The 15,676-nt window shown below is 39.3% G+C and overlaps 1 protein-coding gene across 4 annotated transcripts in view; it reads right to left on the reverse strand.

The window, feature by feature from the left end:
• The window catches only part of LOC119653805 (ATP-dependent translocase ABCB1), a 53,472-nt gene that overhangs the window by 4,335 nt on the left and 33,461 nt on the right, over nt 1-15,676 (reverse strand). For all 4 annotated transcript variants that reach the window (XM_038058825.1, XM_038058824.1, XM_038058826.1 and 1 more), the window contains 15 exons: nt 11,946-12,006; nt 9,701-9,814; nt 9,454-9,627; nt 9,282-9,382; nt 8,762-8,933; nt 8,375-8,695; nt 8,097-8,321; nt 7,696-8,025; nt 6,361-6,531; nt 6,116-6,299; nt 5,818-5,903; nt 5,607-5,768; nt 5,266-5,532; nt 4,991-5,194; nt 24-125 (listed from right to left, as the gene is read on the reverse strand). In XM_038058825.1, the coding sequence (XP_037914753.1) occupies nt 24-125; nt 4,991-5,194; nt 5,266-5,532; nt 5,607-5,768; nt 5,818-5,903; nt 6,116-6,299; nt 6,361-6,531; nt 7,696-8,025; nt 8,097-8,321; nt 8,375-8,695; nt 8,762-8,933; nt 9,282-9,382; nt 9,454-9,627; nt 9,701-9,814; nt 11,946-12,006 (2,674 nt within the window). The remainder of the gene's footprint in view (nt 1-23; nt 126-4,990; nt 5,195-5,265; nt 5,533-5,606; nt 5,769-5,817; nt 5,904-6,115; nt 6,300-6,360; nt 6,532-7,695; nt 8,026-8,096; nt 8,322-8,374; nt 8,696-8,761; nt 8,934-9,281; nt 9,383-9,453; nt 9,628-9,700; nt 9,815-11,945; nt 12,007-15,676) is intronic.

The raw sequence follows: 15,676 nt of genomic DNA on the forward strand, positions 1-15,676 counted from the left end.
GGAATGTTCCAAATAATGATTACGTCAACAGCGGGTTTTAGGAGGGCTATATATTGATCATGGAACATTTTCTCACGACCAAGTGATACGACAGTTCGAATACTGGACACAACTTCAACGGCCAACTGAAAAGAGAATTGTAGAAAAATAAGATCATTAGAGAAAATTTAGAATTAATTCAGAATTTGTTTAAATTTGCGAAAAAAGAGATGGGTAGTTCCAAAATAGACGCCATGGGTTTGGGTTCAATTATTTGGATACCTTCCGGAATATTACTAAGTTTATTTTGATCAAGTTCTAGATAAAAATCTCTACCATACGCACAGTACCAAAAAATAGCGAATTTAATACTTTTCGGAAGTCACCATATTGACATTCGATCGACTTAGTTATGGAAACCACTGGACGATCTTTATGGCAAAAAGCCTTGGATATACTTCATTAAAATATTAGGCAGCCAAGTAAGAGTTTCTATGGATGATAGAGTAATATATTTATAGGGCTTTTAAAAGTCCTTGAGCCAGTTCTTTCCGTATTGGGTCGAAGAAAGATGACATATAGTGCAAGGAGGCCACCGCTAATTTAGCGCTCATATAGTACCCTGATGTCAACTTGTTGTCTAAGAGGGTTAGTCAATTAAACTAAACCAACCAATTCACCACAGATCAACAATCAAGAAATGCGACTGTTCTGTGGCCGATGCTCCTTCAAGAATTGTGAAAATTGTACTCTGCAAAGGTATCACTATTTTAATTGCGGCACAATAGGCAGAAGCAGATACTGAATGGCTACAGTCAACCTCTAACCTGAAACTCGAGTGTAAGAAAATCCCTTGCACGGACGATTGCTTGCTCTGTAAGACTTCCATAGCGAAACACTACCCTTACTTCAGCCATCCTGCCGGAGGCCGGCCGCACCAAGATATTTCTAGTGTGAATCAGCAGCAGTTGCGGATGGGGTTGCGGATAGGATGTCCGCCAAAAGAAGTAATATTATAATCCCAGGCAAGTCATCATCGGGTCCCGCGAAGTGTAGATCGAGGAGTTCCAGCTTTCTAACTTAGATAAAGGAGCTGCAGCAGCAGAAGACTATAATGTTGCAGAAACTGGAGTGTCAGCCGGAAGAACAAACTTAAGTTGGTGCGAGTCCATTTTTAATAATACGTAGTCTCCACGAAGAAAGGAGTCACGTGGATATTTTACGTGAGCTTACCAAAGAACACCTACAATTATAAATGAAGACGGTAGTTAGCTTCGTGACGCGTAAAGACAACGCGCTTGTCAAGGAAAATTTGACGGTCCTGATGAAGTCGCTATCGGTTAAAAGTGTTGATAGTGACTGTTGATCTCTCTCAAGAGCTCAATATAGCATTTAAGTTGAAGTATACACTTCACCAAAAAGTAACGCTGGAAAAAGTCAAGCCGGTGCAAGAAGTGCAGTGCTATAACTGCTAAAACTTGGGGCACATCGTCCAAAAAGGCTCGGTTGTGCACAGGTTTATCCAGGGCGAAAAAAACTCATATGCGTGGGACTTTATAAGTCCCTCGACAGAAAGTCGCACTACGGCATCTACCTCGGATGCCCGGCATAGAAAGATGTTTGCTAAAAACAGAATGAAGCGAGAGATAATCAAGCGGTGACATAGAAGATGCAAGGTTTGGTGTATCTTACTCGCAACCTACTAGGATCCTTCCTAGAACCCCGACCCCATTGGTTGAAAACCTGCGAAACTATCAACTGGATTTCGGAAATTAGGTCAAATTTTCGTCAAATTAAATGTCAATATCCAACTGAGCGATGTACAAGTCTTGAGCAATCTTTAGTTAAAAACCAAGTACTTCACATTTTTGGTGGCGGCTTCAACCCGAAACCCACCTCTTTACCGACTCGTCAAAAAGTTTAATTGGCGTAACCCTGAGAAAACCCATTAAACCCAACTTGAGTTGGTCCTATCAGACACACCCACAAGACCCAGATGTCAGTCCATACTTGACTATTTCCTGTTGTCTGCAGAAGCCAGACTCACATTGCAGCTGTTATCGTGAGAAACGTTACCACGTACATTCAACCATTCTGCAGTCGAACTCAAACTCTCCTTCTCTTCATCATCATCATCATCATCATCATCATCATCAAAGCTCATATTTAAAACAATAAGATCTTTCGTCCACACCAACTGGAATGGACTTAGGTCAGACAGACAGCCAAACTTGAAAAAAAAAACAAGGTGGAGGTCCCAAGCTCGGCGTTACAGGTATGATAGGTTTTGTTGATTTTTATGAAAGAATATTTGGGTACATGATAGTTTTCGTTCATATTAAAACCCACATTAATTCAAAATTATATGGATCTAGGTTGAAATTAAGGGGAGACCGCAGTAAATTTTCAAAATATAATAGTATACAATTATTAATTTTATTTGATAAGATATTGTAATGAAGAGTATTTTGAGGCCTAGATACCATGTGTGTGAACCGCGATAACCTTTTCCGTGGTTTCTGATGACGGGTCCTTAAAGTAATAATTTTCGGCCCCTCACTCCTCTCCTCTACAGTCAATGTCTAAACTAATACTGTTTCAAAAAGCAGTGATCGATACCTTTGATTTGCTACCTCACATGGCTATATTCGCTGAAAAAAATTGCACCTCTCTTTTACTCGTATGTGGACCGCCCTTAAGTTCCACGTCGATATTCTTCGATCGCAGTGTCTCAGTGGTGGACACCTTTAGAGAAGTAGGTGTTCAAACGAAGCATAACTTTGCTAGGAACACCAACAAAAAAGACAAAGAATGATGGGCTGAAAAGAGATGGCTGGCCGAAAAAGGTGATTTCGACACCCATTGCATCTCTTCAAGAGGTACTCCAGCACCAGGAAATAGATCCATTCAGGAGAGCCTCATCAATTTTGAGATCTCCTCTAATGCCAAAAACGGCAAAAGAGAAAGCTAATGGAAGCTAAGCAAATTACAAAAGCGAAAAAGTCTGTAAAAGCAGTAATCCGGCCAAGATCCTGACTCGGAAGAATTGCAGCTTTGAGCTAAAATAGTTCGCACTCATCAAGGACAAGCACAGCGGGCATTGCGCAATTAAGAACGTGGCGAGAGTCATAAGGGGGCTTTATAATAGGTACCAAGAAGAAAAAAGAACACCTAAGGAAAAGCTGGAAACTGCTGTGCCGACAGTTTCACGGGGGACCAACGTGATATTAAAGTGCAAGATCATCGACCTCTGGCAAAGTAAAAAAGTGCGAGATAAAAAGGGGGAACCTTTAGGGAGTCAACAAGCGACAAAAAGAAAAAAGAGCATTCGAACCAGTCCAACAAACGGAACTAAAAGTCAAAAGGGGGAAACATGTGTCGGCTCACGAAGCGAAACCCTAGGAAAATAAAAACGGTAGATGGACTAAGGTCGTCCAGATACAATTGTAATCTCCTGTAAGGGAAATCTATCAAATACCAAAATATAATAAAGCTGACCCCGACCTAAGAGACCTAGGCGGAAATGTCAGCAAAATCCGGGGGATCCAGAAAGGGCTTTCGTGTTTGAAGTGAAGTCAAGCATGGGAAAAACTGAAGGCTTTCGTAATTAAGTTATAAAATCGCTTAGGGAGAATATCCCGGTAGTTTTTCAAAAACATGAAATCTATTATTTGGGTCTTGATGAAGTGATATCCAGAGAAGAAATCCGCACTGCCTTGAAACAACAATTCAAGTAGGCGGAATTTTCAGAAGAATCTCTCAGAAAAGTTTATGGGGCAAAAGGCCACAATGTAACTGCCAGTGAAGCCAGCGCAGAAGTTGTTGGCCGCAGGGAAAGTTGAAATTAGATGTGTTGTTTGCCGTCTAAGGAAACAGATCTCTCTAAAGAGGTACTTCAAATGCCTGATATTTGAATACTTCGTAGAGTCATTCCCTAGCGGTATTGATCGGTCCGATTGATGTTGAAGGTGTGGGAAGAAAAAACATATTACCAACGAGTGCAATAAGATGAAAATTGCCATCACAAGAACAGAAACTTTGACGATCTTGTACGTTTCACAGATTCGACTGGTAAAGCGGCGATATGGGTGTGCGGTCACCAAGCCATACAATATACTGTGGGTTAGGCGGCTAGTGGCTTTGTGCGGTATATTCGTATACTGCTGCTACGCCCGAGCGGGCCTTATATTGTCTGAATTTGAAGACCTGGTAAATACTCTTATTTTCGACGCAAGAGGACGAAGTCCAAAGATAGACGGTGACTTTAATGCGTGACCCATCAAGAGGGGCAGCACTAGGATCAATCAGAGGAAATAGCATACTTATAAAGATACCCGCAAGAACCTCAAGCCCTCCATCCAGTGGAGCAAGAGACAATGGTTTAAGGAGCTCTGTTCACAGTGGAGGGGCGATTCAGAGGCCTTTAATCTACGTGGTTCACGTGCCCTACCCTGTTCTTAAAAAATCATCCAGGGGCTATTTCCTCACTAAGAGGGAGTACTGACGCCGATTCCGGTAGTCACCAGAGACGAGCTGCTCGAGACATGCGGTAGAATAAGCGACAATAAAGCCTCGGGTCTAGACGGCATACCCAATAAGGCCCTCAAGCTTGCGGTAAAATGTAGACCGAATATGTTCGCGGAATCATCCGAAGTGTGCATATCCGAATAGATCCTTCCTGCGTGATTGAAGCGGCAGAAGCTGGTACTCCTGCCTATAGCTGATAAACCTTCAGGGGAACCATCCTACCTACCTACGAGGCAGGACATGTCCAGGCCAGAGTCTTTTGAAAATTTCCAAGTCCATAAAAAAAAAGAAGAAGGATCGATTTTAGACAGGTTTTCTTTTCAATAAAAACTGCCACATAGTCACTTTCCTAACTATGAAATATACCGCTGCAGTCGCTTTTACAAAAGTGAACTCCAGGATGTCTTTTACTATGCATTCCCTTGCCTGCCTCATTCTTTCCAAACGACACTTCCATTACTAAATGTACAAATATATTTCTTACCTTTGTAGAAGCTTCCATTGACTTTCTGGTTCCCAAGTTTTCTGAAACCATAACTTTACGTTGCAAATACGTCGCAATTAAAATGAATGGTGTGAAAACTAGTGCTAATAAACCCAATCTCCATTCGTAGTACATAGATAAACCAACACCGAGTACAAGGGTAGCAACTGACTGGAATATGGTTCCAATTCTCTGTCCTGTTGCCTGGGATATAACAAGATTTTTAAATCAATTTTAAACACCGAATGTATAGATCCCTTCAACTTATAGCTTACCCCTTGTACAGCCGCCGAATCACTGGATAATCGAGCGCATAGTGTCCCTGTTCCATTTGACTTATTATCGAACCATCCCACTTCTTGTCGTAGCATTGCACAAAATGCCATATCACGTATCCTTTCAGTAAGACGTTCACCAGCTACACTAAATGTGGATATTTGTAGAAATGTTGCTGTTCCTACAGCTATACCGGCTATTACAAAATACAGACAGTAAATATTCGTTTCTGATCGAATGTAATCATCATCCTTTGCTGATAGCACCTAGAATATCGTTCATATTTATTGATTCAGAAATAATCATTATTTTAGCTTAAAATATGTTATGAAGTACTTACCCCTAAAATTTCACCAAATAATACTGCAAAGATCGGCATTGCAACACCCATAACGATCGATGAGAGTGTTCCGGTTAAAATGTAGAACTTTTCCTTCTCGTTCCATTTTATGATAGTGAACATTGAGATTGAAGCTTCTTTTTCATTTTCTAGTTCAACATCCTGGAAAGAAAGCATTAGAATTCGAACTGAGTTTTTCAATTTAACTCACAGTTTGTTCAGGGGTTTCCATTTCAATTTCCATCTCGTCTTCGTCAATTTCAGGTACAAGGGAATTCGATCGAACAGGTGTGCTTGCTGAAATGAAACGAGGTCTGCTTAGAATTTTATTATTTTTTAAAATTGGTTGAAACTCAACGCAGAATTGCTCACAATTTCTTCAAAAACAATTTTTTGCATTATAGTAAATCTAGAGGAGGGGTTGAATATTAACAGTTGGAATTGATTTCCTCTCAATAAACCACCGAAGGATCGTAAACAGAGATTATCTACCGAAGCGCTCTTGTTACCTTTTTGATCTTCCTCGCCAATCTGTGTTGTAACTAGGTTATAATAGTGTCCTTCTTTCTGCATCAATTCGTAATGATCTCCTACTTCGACAACAACTCCATTTTGGATAACGAAAATCCTATCAGCATTTCGGATAGTCGATAAACGGTGGGCGACGATTATTGTAGTACGACCTTCGCTAGCCTGAAAATAATAAACAATGATTTTTTTTATTTAGATTAAGATCAAGTTATTTAATACACACCTTCTCCAGTGCTGCTTGAACCTTAGCTTCACTCGCTGTATCCAAAGCGGATGTGGCTTCATCGAGCAGTAATATATCGGGGTTTCGCACCAAGGCACGCGCAATTGCAATACGCTGTTTCTGTCCACCTGAGAGTTGAGCTCCACGTTCTCCAACCGGAGTTTCGTACCCCTAGATGAAGAGTAAAATATAATCCGTTTTCAGTAAATTTTTTAAGGGAGATTTATCAGAAGAAGCCAGAGACCCACATTTGCGTACTATGAACCCGATGTATATACAGGAAAATTCTAGTGGAGGGACTGGCCTGGGTACAAAAACGCACTGACGACGTACAGAAATTTGGTCGGGAAGGAAAACAAAGCAGAATTTCTCAAGGGATTCAATAAACCACAGAATCGTCCACGTTATACAAAGCTATGTCCACGATAGGGCAATATATTCTGTCTGTCTGAAAAAGGATAGAACATTTACCGAGAGTGAGGAGGACAGGGTATATCTACTCCTAGAAATTTATTTTCCGGAGACCTATCCCACGGTGGAAGACAACAACATTCTGCCTTTCATCCTAATAACAGACAGAAGGAGAAGAAAGGAAAATTGGGAACTAGCAAAAGAAGTGTGGAAGCTAGATGGGAACCTTAAACCACTGAAATTACTCGGAGAGGACCACTTCAGAACGTTTTTTGAATGGAGCATATGAACTTTGTATACGAGATTTGCAACCGTGAAGGAAACGATCAGTTAGCGAAACTACAAATTGCATTCAGCAGGAGTCCTTACGAAGGAGCGACAGGGAGAGAATAATGTTTACTGTACGAGTAAGTTTGTAGATTATAGCCTACTCCACGATGATAACTCCGTGAGGAGAGATAGTTTCATTGGGTTAAAGGTCCATACAATTACATTCGATGCTAACTACGCCCATAAGAAAGCAGTCCGATAGGTAGGCATGGATTCTTTCAGTTTTTTTTTTTCCACAAAGCAATATGCAACAGTAACCGCATGCCTCCTACAGTGTACCGTAGTTCTGTGATGTACCACTACGGTCTTGAATGAAGTGCTCTAACATGCTTCGAGGCCCGGATCCAATTGGATTGTCGCGCCAACGATTATTATGATTATAAGAAGTTGATATTGAGAGATGTTCAAAAATTATCCCGGAACCAAGCGACAATCAAGATAGAGCTATCCAAAGTAAGTAAAAACGCTGGCGAAGCTTATACAGGCGAAATAGTTAGTCCAGCATTCTGTCTCTATAATATCTACCCTTAAAATGAATTCATTATATTAGTGCATATGCAGTACTATCTGAGGTGAATGATAATGGAAACTTACATTAGGTAGCTTCTTAATGAACACGTGAGCATTTGCTGCTTTCGCGGCTATTTCGATTTCTTCCTTAGTCGCATCTTCCTTGCCATATCGAATATTTTCATATACTGTAGTACCAAATAGTACAGGTTCTTGTCCAACGACACCTATCCTTTCTCGCAGCCAGTTGACGTCTAGATCCTTAATGTTTGTTTCGTCCAATGTGATTTCACCACTTATTGGATCATAAAATCTTTGGATAAGCTGTATACAAGTAGATTTGCCACAACCTGATGATCCTACTAAGGCGACAGTTTCACCTCTTTTAATTGACAGATTTAATCCTTCGAGAACCTGGTAAAGTTCAACAATTTCAAATGCCATTTACGCTATTCAAATTGATTTTTCTTCATTTTTTCAATTACCTTGACGTCTGGACGGGTTGGATATTGGAAAAATACGTTTTTAAATGAAATATTTCCTAAAGCTCGTAGAGGTCTCAATCCTTTTGCATTGAGAGGATCGATTGTAGGCACTTGTTCTATTAAATTGAAAACTTTAGCACCAGCACCTTTAGCAATGCCAAATGCTTCGATATAAGGTGAAGCCATACCCAAGTTCATTGAACCCATCATCACAGAGAAAAATACCTGGAAGCAAGTGTATGAAGTAAACTTTACAATAGATTATTTCAAAAACTCACTGTTATCATGACACCTGGGGTGTATACCATGTCGCTAGGGTTCCAGTATTTTTGTTCGATAACTAACCCTACACCGTACCAAAACGCAAGAGCGTATGACCCATAGATAAAGAACCATAAAAGGCCAAAACCAAGTCCAGAGAAAAATCCCTTTTGTATATTTATTTTTGTAGCATCTACCAAGTTGGATCTATACCGCTCCACCTCTTTATTTTGACCACCGAAGGCAATTACTGTTCGAACCGCACTAAACACTTCCTCAGCAATAGCGCCTGCTCTGCCATAAGCATCCATTTCCTTTTTAGCCAATTTTCCTGTGCACTACATGAAAAATATTAAAAGCTTGACATTGTGGTCAAAGTAACGCATATATGAGGGAATACTCACAATTCCGACTAACCCTATTGAGATAAATGTGACAGGTAAACTACTAAGGCAAACTAAGGCTAACTCCCATCCTTTGACGAAAGCTAATGTTATTGATCCAACAAAAGCCACTATAAAGTGAACGAACATTACAACTTTTTCGCCAAGTCCATCACCAAGTTTGGAGAGATCCCTGTAAGAGTAAAAATATTTAAGAAAGATTAGACAATTTATTGTTGGAAAAATGGATTATGTAATCCCCAAATCATCCGCAACTGGGAAGTGTCGGTATTACATCTCGCAGCTTTCTTGTTGCCAGACCCTTGCCAACTTGAATTCCAAAGCTGAGTTTGAGTAGTCTTTTTTGACGACAGGTAGGCGACGAGTCGGCAACATGACCGATACTAAACTTAAAGTCTTTTTATGAATGGGCAACTCCCAAACTATATACATATGAGTACGTTTGTGGTACATATTCATATGCTTTGATGACATATGTATGGTATGTATAATATTCATATCTGCATATTTATATACTTACTCATTCATTCGACTGGCAAACTCTCCACTTTGATTGAAGTCATACCAAGAAATGTCCTGATTTAGGGCTGATTTTAGATACAACCCTCTTATTCTGAATATCTGCAAATTATTAACCATAGAAAAAATTAATCTACTGCATACATATGTACATATAAGAAGACAATCGGTACCTGACTATGTGCAGCGTAATTAAAGAATGTGACAGATATATAACTGCAAATCAACATAACTGCGCCTAATATTGCATTGTTCGAAGCGAACTCATTGATTGAGTCCAGAAATATGTCCGTCGAATTTGCACTGGTGTCGTTTTGACCCATTGCAGCACCCTGGAGGATCATCGCCTGAAGTAGGACGAGAGACGACAAAAATTTTTGTTAATAAAACTTCCATGAAACTATGCCCAGAGTTGCTTACATCCGCTAAATTTCCAAAAATTAAAGAATTCGCGGGCGCTGTCAAACCAGTAGCTATCCCACAACATATGCCCAGTAATATCAGCAGTTTGTCCTTCCATGATGAGTATCTGTACTGTGAATTAAAAAATCATATAATTACATATATAACTATCTTCGGACCTGGGAATAGTTTCCAGCTTTTATTAAATACAGTCGAACCCTGATAATTCGTATTTTAATAATTATAAATCTTTCACGGATACGAATCTTTTTCTTGGTCCTTAGGATCTCCTATAAGAATCATATGTAAAAAATCGTGGATAATTTGAAGGACTTGAAGCTTCTAATTCACGATGATGAGCAGCTAACTCGGTGGAATAAGTACTTCACCACGATTCTGAATTCTGAAGTTCCACCTCTTACGGATCATTCTGGAATGCATTAAGGAACCCCCCGGAAACTTGTTTCCGCTGTGAATCCTTCTCTGCGAGCACATTAGAAAACTTCGGATCGTTCCGGAATCATGTACGAAGTTTAGACTACCGTTCGACTTGCTTTGCATTGATTTTGAGAAGGTTTTTGGCAGCGTAAACAGGGAGTATATCTGAATTATCTACGCAGGAGATGCATTCTAGAGAAACTAATTGCTATTATGAGAGCGACATATGATGACGCAAAAAGTCACTGCTGAATTGAGGTAAATTATCAGAGTAATTTAAAATTGAAAGCGGGGTCTGCCAGAGTTAGATCTTGTCACCGATAGTTTTTTTTCTCTCGCGCGGTTTTTTGTTCAGATGTTCAGTTTGTTTTAAAAATTCGTGGATTGTACAAATATATTTGTCCTCATGCCAAAAAGACCAAGTTAACTTTAGCAGAGAAGGCAGTTACGGTTTGCCCAGTGGAAGGAGGGAAAGAGGAGTCAGAAATAACTAAAGGCTAGGATTTGTGCCAACACAATATCTACTTCTCTTAATAACAATATGTATTACATTTTTTTGTGACATCATCATCGTGATCATCGTCATCAACGGCATAACAACCGGTGTCCGGTCTACGCCTGACTTAAAAAGGAACTTCAAACACCCTAGTTTTGCGTTCAATATGTCTAGCAGTCGTCTGTCATTCTGGCCTACGTCATCGCTCTATTTAATGCAGAGTCTGCCACGTATTATTTTTCTAGCATAGATAATCCCCTATGCACTTTTCGTTGAATTAAACTACGGTAAGGAGGCCAAAAGTTTTAGTCTCATATCTTTGTTGTTTTCAGTTGGTCTTTGCAGTTGGAGGTTGTTGTTCTTTCAGTTTTTGGTGGTTTGCTGGTCATTAATGTGCAGGCCACGCTTGATCTTGCTACACTGAGTGATATCTCCGTTTTTAAGTATGGGGCAGATAATGTCTTGGTGTAGCTAGTTCCCTCCAAATTTTACCAGTTCGCCTGTAATTCAATCCGTTTCTGGCGACTTATGATCCGTGAGCTAAGGAACAGGATGGATCGTTCTTTCTATCTTTGGTGGTGGCAGCATTTGTTTGTCGTTTTCAGTTGGCGGGACCAATCGCCGACACCCTGGTGGTTGAACAATCCATCAGACTGTTCAATCTATCGCTCAAATATGCCCATATGGTCCGACGTCAGATTTGCCCCCTTTTCTCTACAGGATGTGCGTCGAAGTGTATTTGACTTCATCTTGCTGGCTTGTTGAACGGTTACTCCCTGTACTTCTTGAGTTCACAGACATGTTGGTTTTCCCAGGCTTCTTATGCTAAGCCTGGGAAGTCGCCTTATCATTTGACGGAGTCCGTAGTGAGTCATAGTGGAGACAAGAATAAAATAAATTGAAGAGATCCGCAAATTCTGAAGTTGATGAATGTGTCTTAAAATGATTTAAGAAGTTGCATGATCAAAATACACCTAATGGATCCTTGGTTCAAGCGAAAGCACAACAAGTTTGCAATTGGCATCCTTCAAGCTTCTTGAATGTGTAGCAATGCATGCGATATTATCAGTCAAAAAACAGTTGCAACAAATGCATTATGTCATTCATTGCAAGAAATAGCTACATATTGTGAGTAATGTTTATAATATCTAAACTCATCTATATCTATCTAATATGTACTTGTCTTTAAGTATACTATATATGGCCGACTTCCGCAATTCAAATCTGTATAATTCGAGATCTCTCATTGGCCTGGCTTTCGAACTAGCAAGGTTCGTATTTCCTGCAGATAAGAAAATGCATATTGGTGTTACCTATGTAGATACTTACTAATTTGAAGAAAGATATCGGCGGTACTTGGTCCTCTTTTTTCTCTGATTTGAGAACCTCTCTGAAATAAAGATATAGGCTCAGATTAAAATATCATTTTGACTCTAAACTTTCTCAAATTTAAATAAAGTATTCTAGCTAGAATAAAAAAAAATTGTATGAACAAATTGTGACGAAAATCACTTTTGAATAATATATGTGATGTCATTTAAAATTCCCAGTAATGACAATTAACAAGGATGCGGAATTTGAAATAATAAAAAACTTGTTGTTTCTTTTTCGTTGGTGTAGATATTTATTCTTGCAAAAACCGATATTTCGGGAACCACTTGCTCCCTTCATCAGTGCTAACAAGAAATATCAGTATTGGCAAGAAAAAATATCTACACCAACGAAAAAGAAACAACAAGTTTTTTATTATTTCAAATAATTAATCGTTGGAAACACCGCATAATCATACTCAGATAAGGATGCAGAGATCGTGTAACAATAGAGCCAATGTTTAGTTAGAATGCTTGATAACGAATGACACCGGGTAAGAAGTTCCGTGTAAATGTAGCTTTCTAACAAAGTAATCGCGTATCGTTCTATGTAGAATCTGCAGCAAGGTGTAAAAGGATATGAGGTGCGCCTTTTAAACCAGTCCAGTTACAGAATTAGAAATATTATATATGCATTTTCTCTTGCTCATACCACTAGAGTTGGCCAATACAGCGGTTTGTTCGTTTCTGTTCTTGTAGTATACTGTGAAAATATGAAAAGTGTTAAAGGCACCAAACAAAAGATTCTCCATGTTTGGGTATTGGTTGCTTTGGAACCAATTTCTGAAGCTTAAGTTTTCAGAACCCAGCGAAGTTTTCCCGTTTTTTTCAATTAATGGTTCAAAGCATTGACTGGATACATAAACCACCACATCGGTATATCGCAGTTGAAAGATTAAAAAGTATTTCCCAAGGAATGATATACCACAATGTCTGCCATAGTCTAAAAACTTTGATTGCGAAGATAAAATATTCACTGAATATTCAGCGGAGTTCACTTAATTGGCAAACAAGGGCCTCATTAATGCAAAACCTCAATTTATGCGGATTGATTCAAGAGAGAAAATTTGAAGAGGAGTGGTTGGAATTGTTTATAAAGAATCAGAATCCTTGTGAAAGACAGTGGACTTTAAAGGTAGAACATGGATACCTGTAGAAAGGTGACTGAAAAGGAATATCCGGTCAGAGATGAAGATATTCCCTAAAAGGTTAAAGCTGAACCGTAGCTCATCAATATAGGAAAAACACAGTCCTATTATGAAACCTCAGAAATGCGATGTCCTGCTAGATCTAAAACAGTGCAAGTAAATAGCCTACGACAAATTCTTAGGTCAAATGAAGAAACCCTAAGACAAGAGGTCAATATAAAAGCTAAGACCGAGAAGAGTACAATCGAATGCAAGAACATTGATGAAATTACTAGGAAGACCGAAGTTCAAGTAACTCTGGGAATGGAATTTGTGACAACCTGGATTACAGGCGTCAGTGTAGACACGTAATTTGCGCTGCCGAGAACTCACTTGTTGAGATTGGTCTGAGCATCTAAAATGACGCAAACTATCAAGACAAGCCGACCACACTTCCGAAAAGGACAAGGGTTAAAGAAGAAGATGATAGAAAGGCGAAGGTAATACTTAAACTGGTGAATTTAAACTAGTTACGCTATGTGTCGATTTAAGACACAAGTAGTACCAAACAAATGTCTTAGCTTTTTTCACATGACAACGACATATTGAAGTGCGAATGATACGCCCAAGCTATGCAGGAAATATGGGTTATATTAGCAAAAATTGCGCTAATTGTAATCTATGCATACAGGTGAAGACCATTAACATATTGCACAACATTTGTTAATTATGAGAGGAGCAGCCTCATGATGGACACGACGGGATATGGCCTAAAAGTCATACTTAACGCATAAACTCTTCATTAGATCTTGCGAACAACAAGGAGGATGGATGGATGGAGCCAACACAAAACAGTGAGGTGATGGCTAGAATCCGCTAGCTTTACCTTGGCGAAGAAGGAGACGGTACGTCGCCGTTGTCATAAATCTCAGAAAGAAAACCCTAGAAAAATCCAGTGCATATATAGTTATCCCAACGTCTACTATATCCCTGGTGATCATCTTTAATATTGGGAAATCGATAAAAAGTAATTACAGGAAACAGGTTGACTCTTAAAGGCAGCGTCTGCACTACGTCTTCTGAATTGCCTTAGATGGGGTAGAATGTCGGATATGCCCAAGTCAGAGTAAAACTAGCTAGTAGATATGTCCTCAATCATACCTCAGGTTAGATTCTGGGTGCGTCATTGATGTTTTTGTCCTCCTTTGAGCTTGGCATTGAAAATGAAATGGCCAAATATTGAAAAGGAGAGATTGTGTGGATGCGCTCCACACCGGAGAGAATAGGAAACATATGAGCTGAGGTCTGCAGCTTCCAATTTCAGCCCCAAAGGTACTGAACACGAGCAAAAGGTTCCCAGCTCCAGTAGCGGAGAAACACAATGTCGGAAATGGGAGAAGAGTGCTTCCTAGAGTTCCATCATCTTACTTGTTCAAATCTAGAATGTTCTACCTACAGACTGAAACTCTTACTCAAGTTAGAGAAAGTGAGTTGGATTCTTCTTCCCGAATTCAAATAGAAATCTTTACCTCTGCGAGATATTTGGATAATTAAATAATGTTATTAGCCCAAGTGAAATTTACTCAATGTATTCTTTGCAATGTCTAGATAATTTGCAACTACTGATACTATAGTAACTTTTTCCTCCTCTTTTCTCAAACGGACTTGAAACCGTTTGACGATCACAGGACTGACATTTTTGTGAAATAGTAAAAGGCTTACCCCAAGCCTTTATATGCGTGCTCATAGTTCGGACTGGAAAGTTGTCCATTCGTGCACCAAATGGGACATCAATTGCTTGAACCCTACATTCAAGTCCCTTCTTATGTCTGGTTTCTAGTCGCTCTGCTTAGTTTCGTAGAAATGACAAATTGATCAAGTGAGAAATAAATTATCAGGCTTTGTCATCGAAGAGTTTTTACTGGTAGCGGTTTTCACGAAGTATTTCGGTATTCTTTCTTAATTGTTACAATATTTTCATCAACATTTTAATGAGAGCTTATTTGGTCTAAGCACAAGTCCTGGAGGCTTAACCAAAGGGAGGGGTAAGTTTCTAGAGTACGATTCCAGATCTAAGAAAGTCAATGCTAAAAGGGAATATGTCCGTCATGAATGTTCAAGAGGCCCGAGGAAAGAAAACGGTTTATGCATTTACTTTTCTTTGGACCTATGACGAATGACTCGCCTTTTCTTCTCAGTAATATTGTTTTAAATTTTAGGTAATAGAAATGTTTTTCTCTCAACTAATTAGTATAGTGACCTGTTCACTCTGATTTCGCGAATGACGAAAATCAGATCTCGGAGGGGCTTCTCTACTATTTCTTTTACAAAGCATCAATGAAAAGGGAAATAAATCCTTTTCAGAAGGATACTTAGACCGTATGTAGTTGCACTACAACACCAGCAATTCCTTTTTGTTTTTTTTTTCTAATAAGGCTGCTTACGTGTAGTTTCAATGTAAGTTGTTTATAGCTTTATCCTTAGGTCAACTAGTTTCTTATGGAGCGTGCTTTTTTATTGATCACCTAATTGAATGAAATTATTTTGCCAAGTAATCATGAAA

The sequence above is a fragment of the Hermetia illucens genome, chromosome 4, assembly GCF_905115235.1.
Source record: "Hermetia illucens chromosome 4, iHerIll2.2.curated.20191125, whole genome shotgun sequence".
NCBI lineage: Eukaryota > Metazoa > Arthropoda > Insecta > Diptera > Stratiomyidae > Hermetia > Hermetia illucens.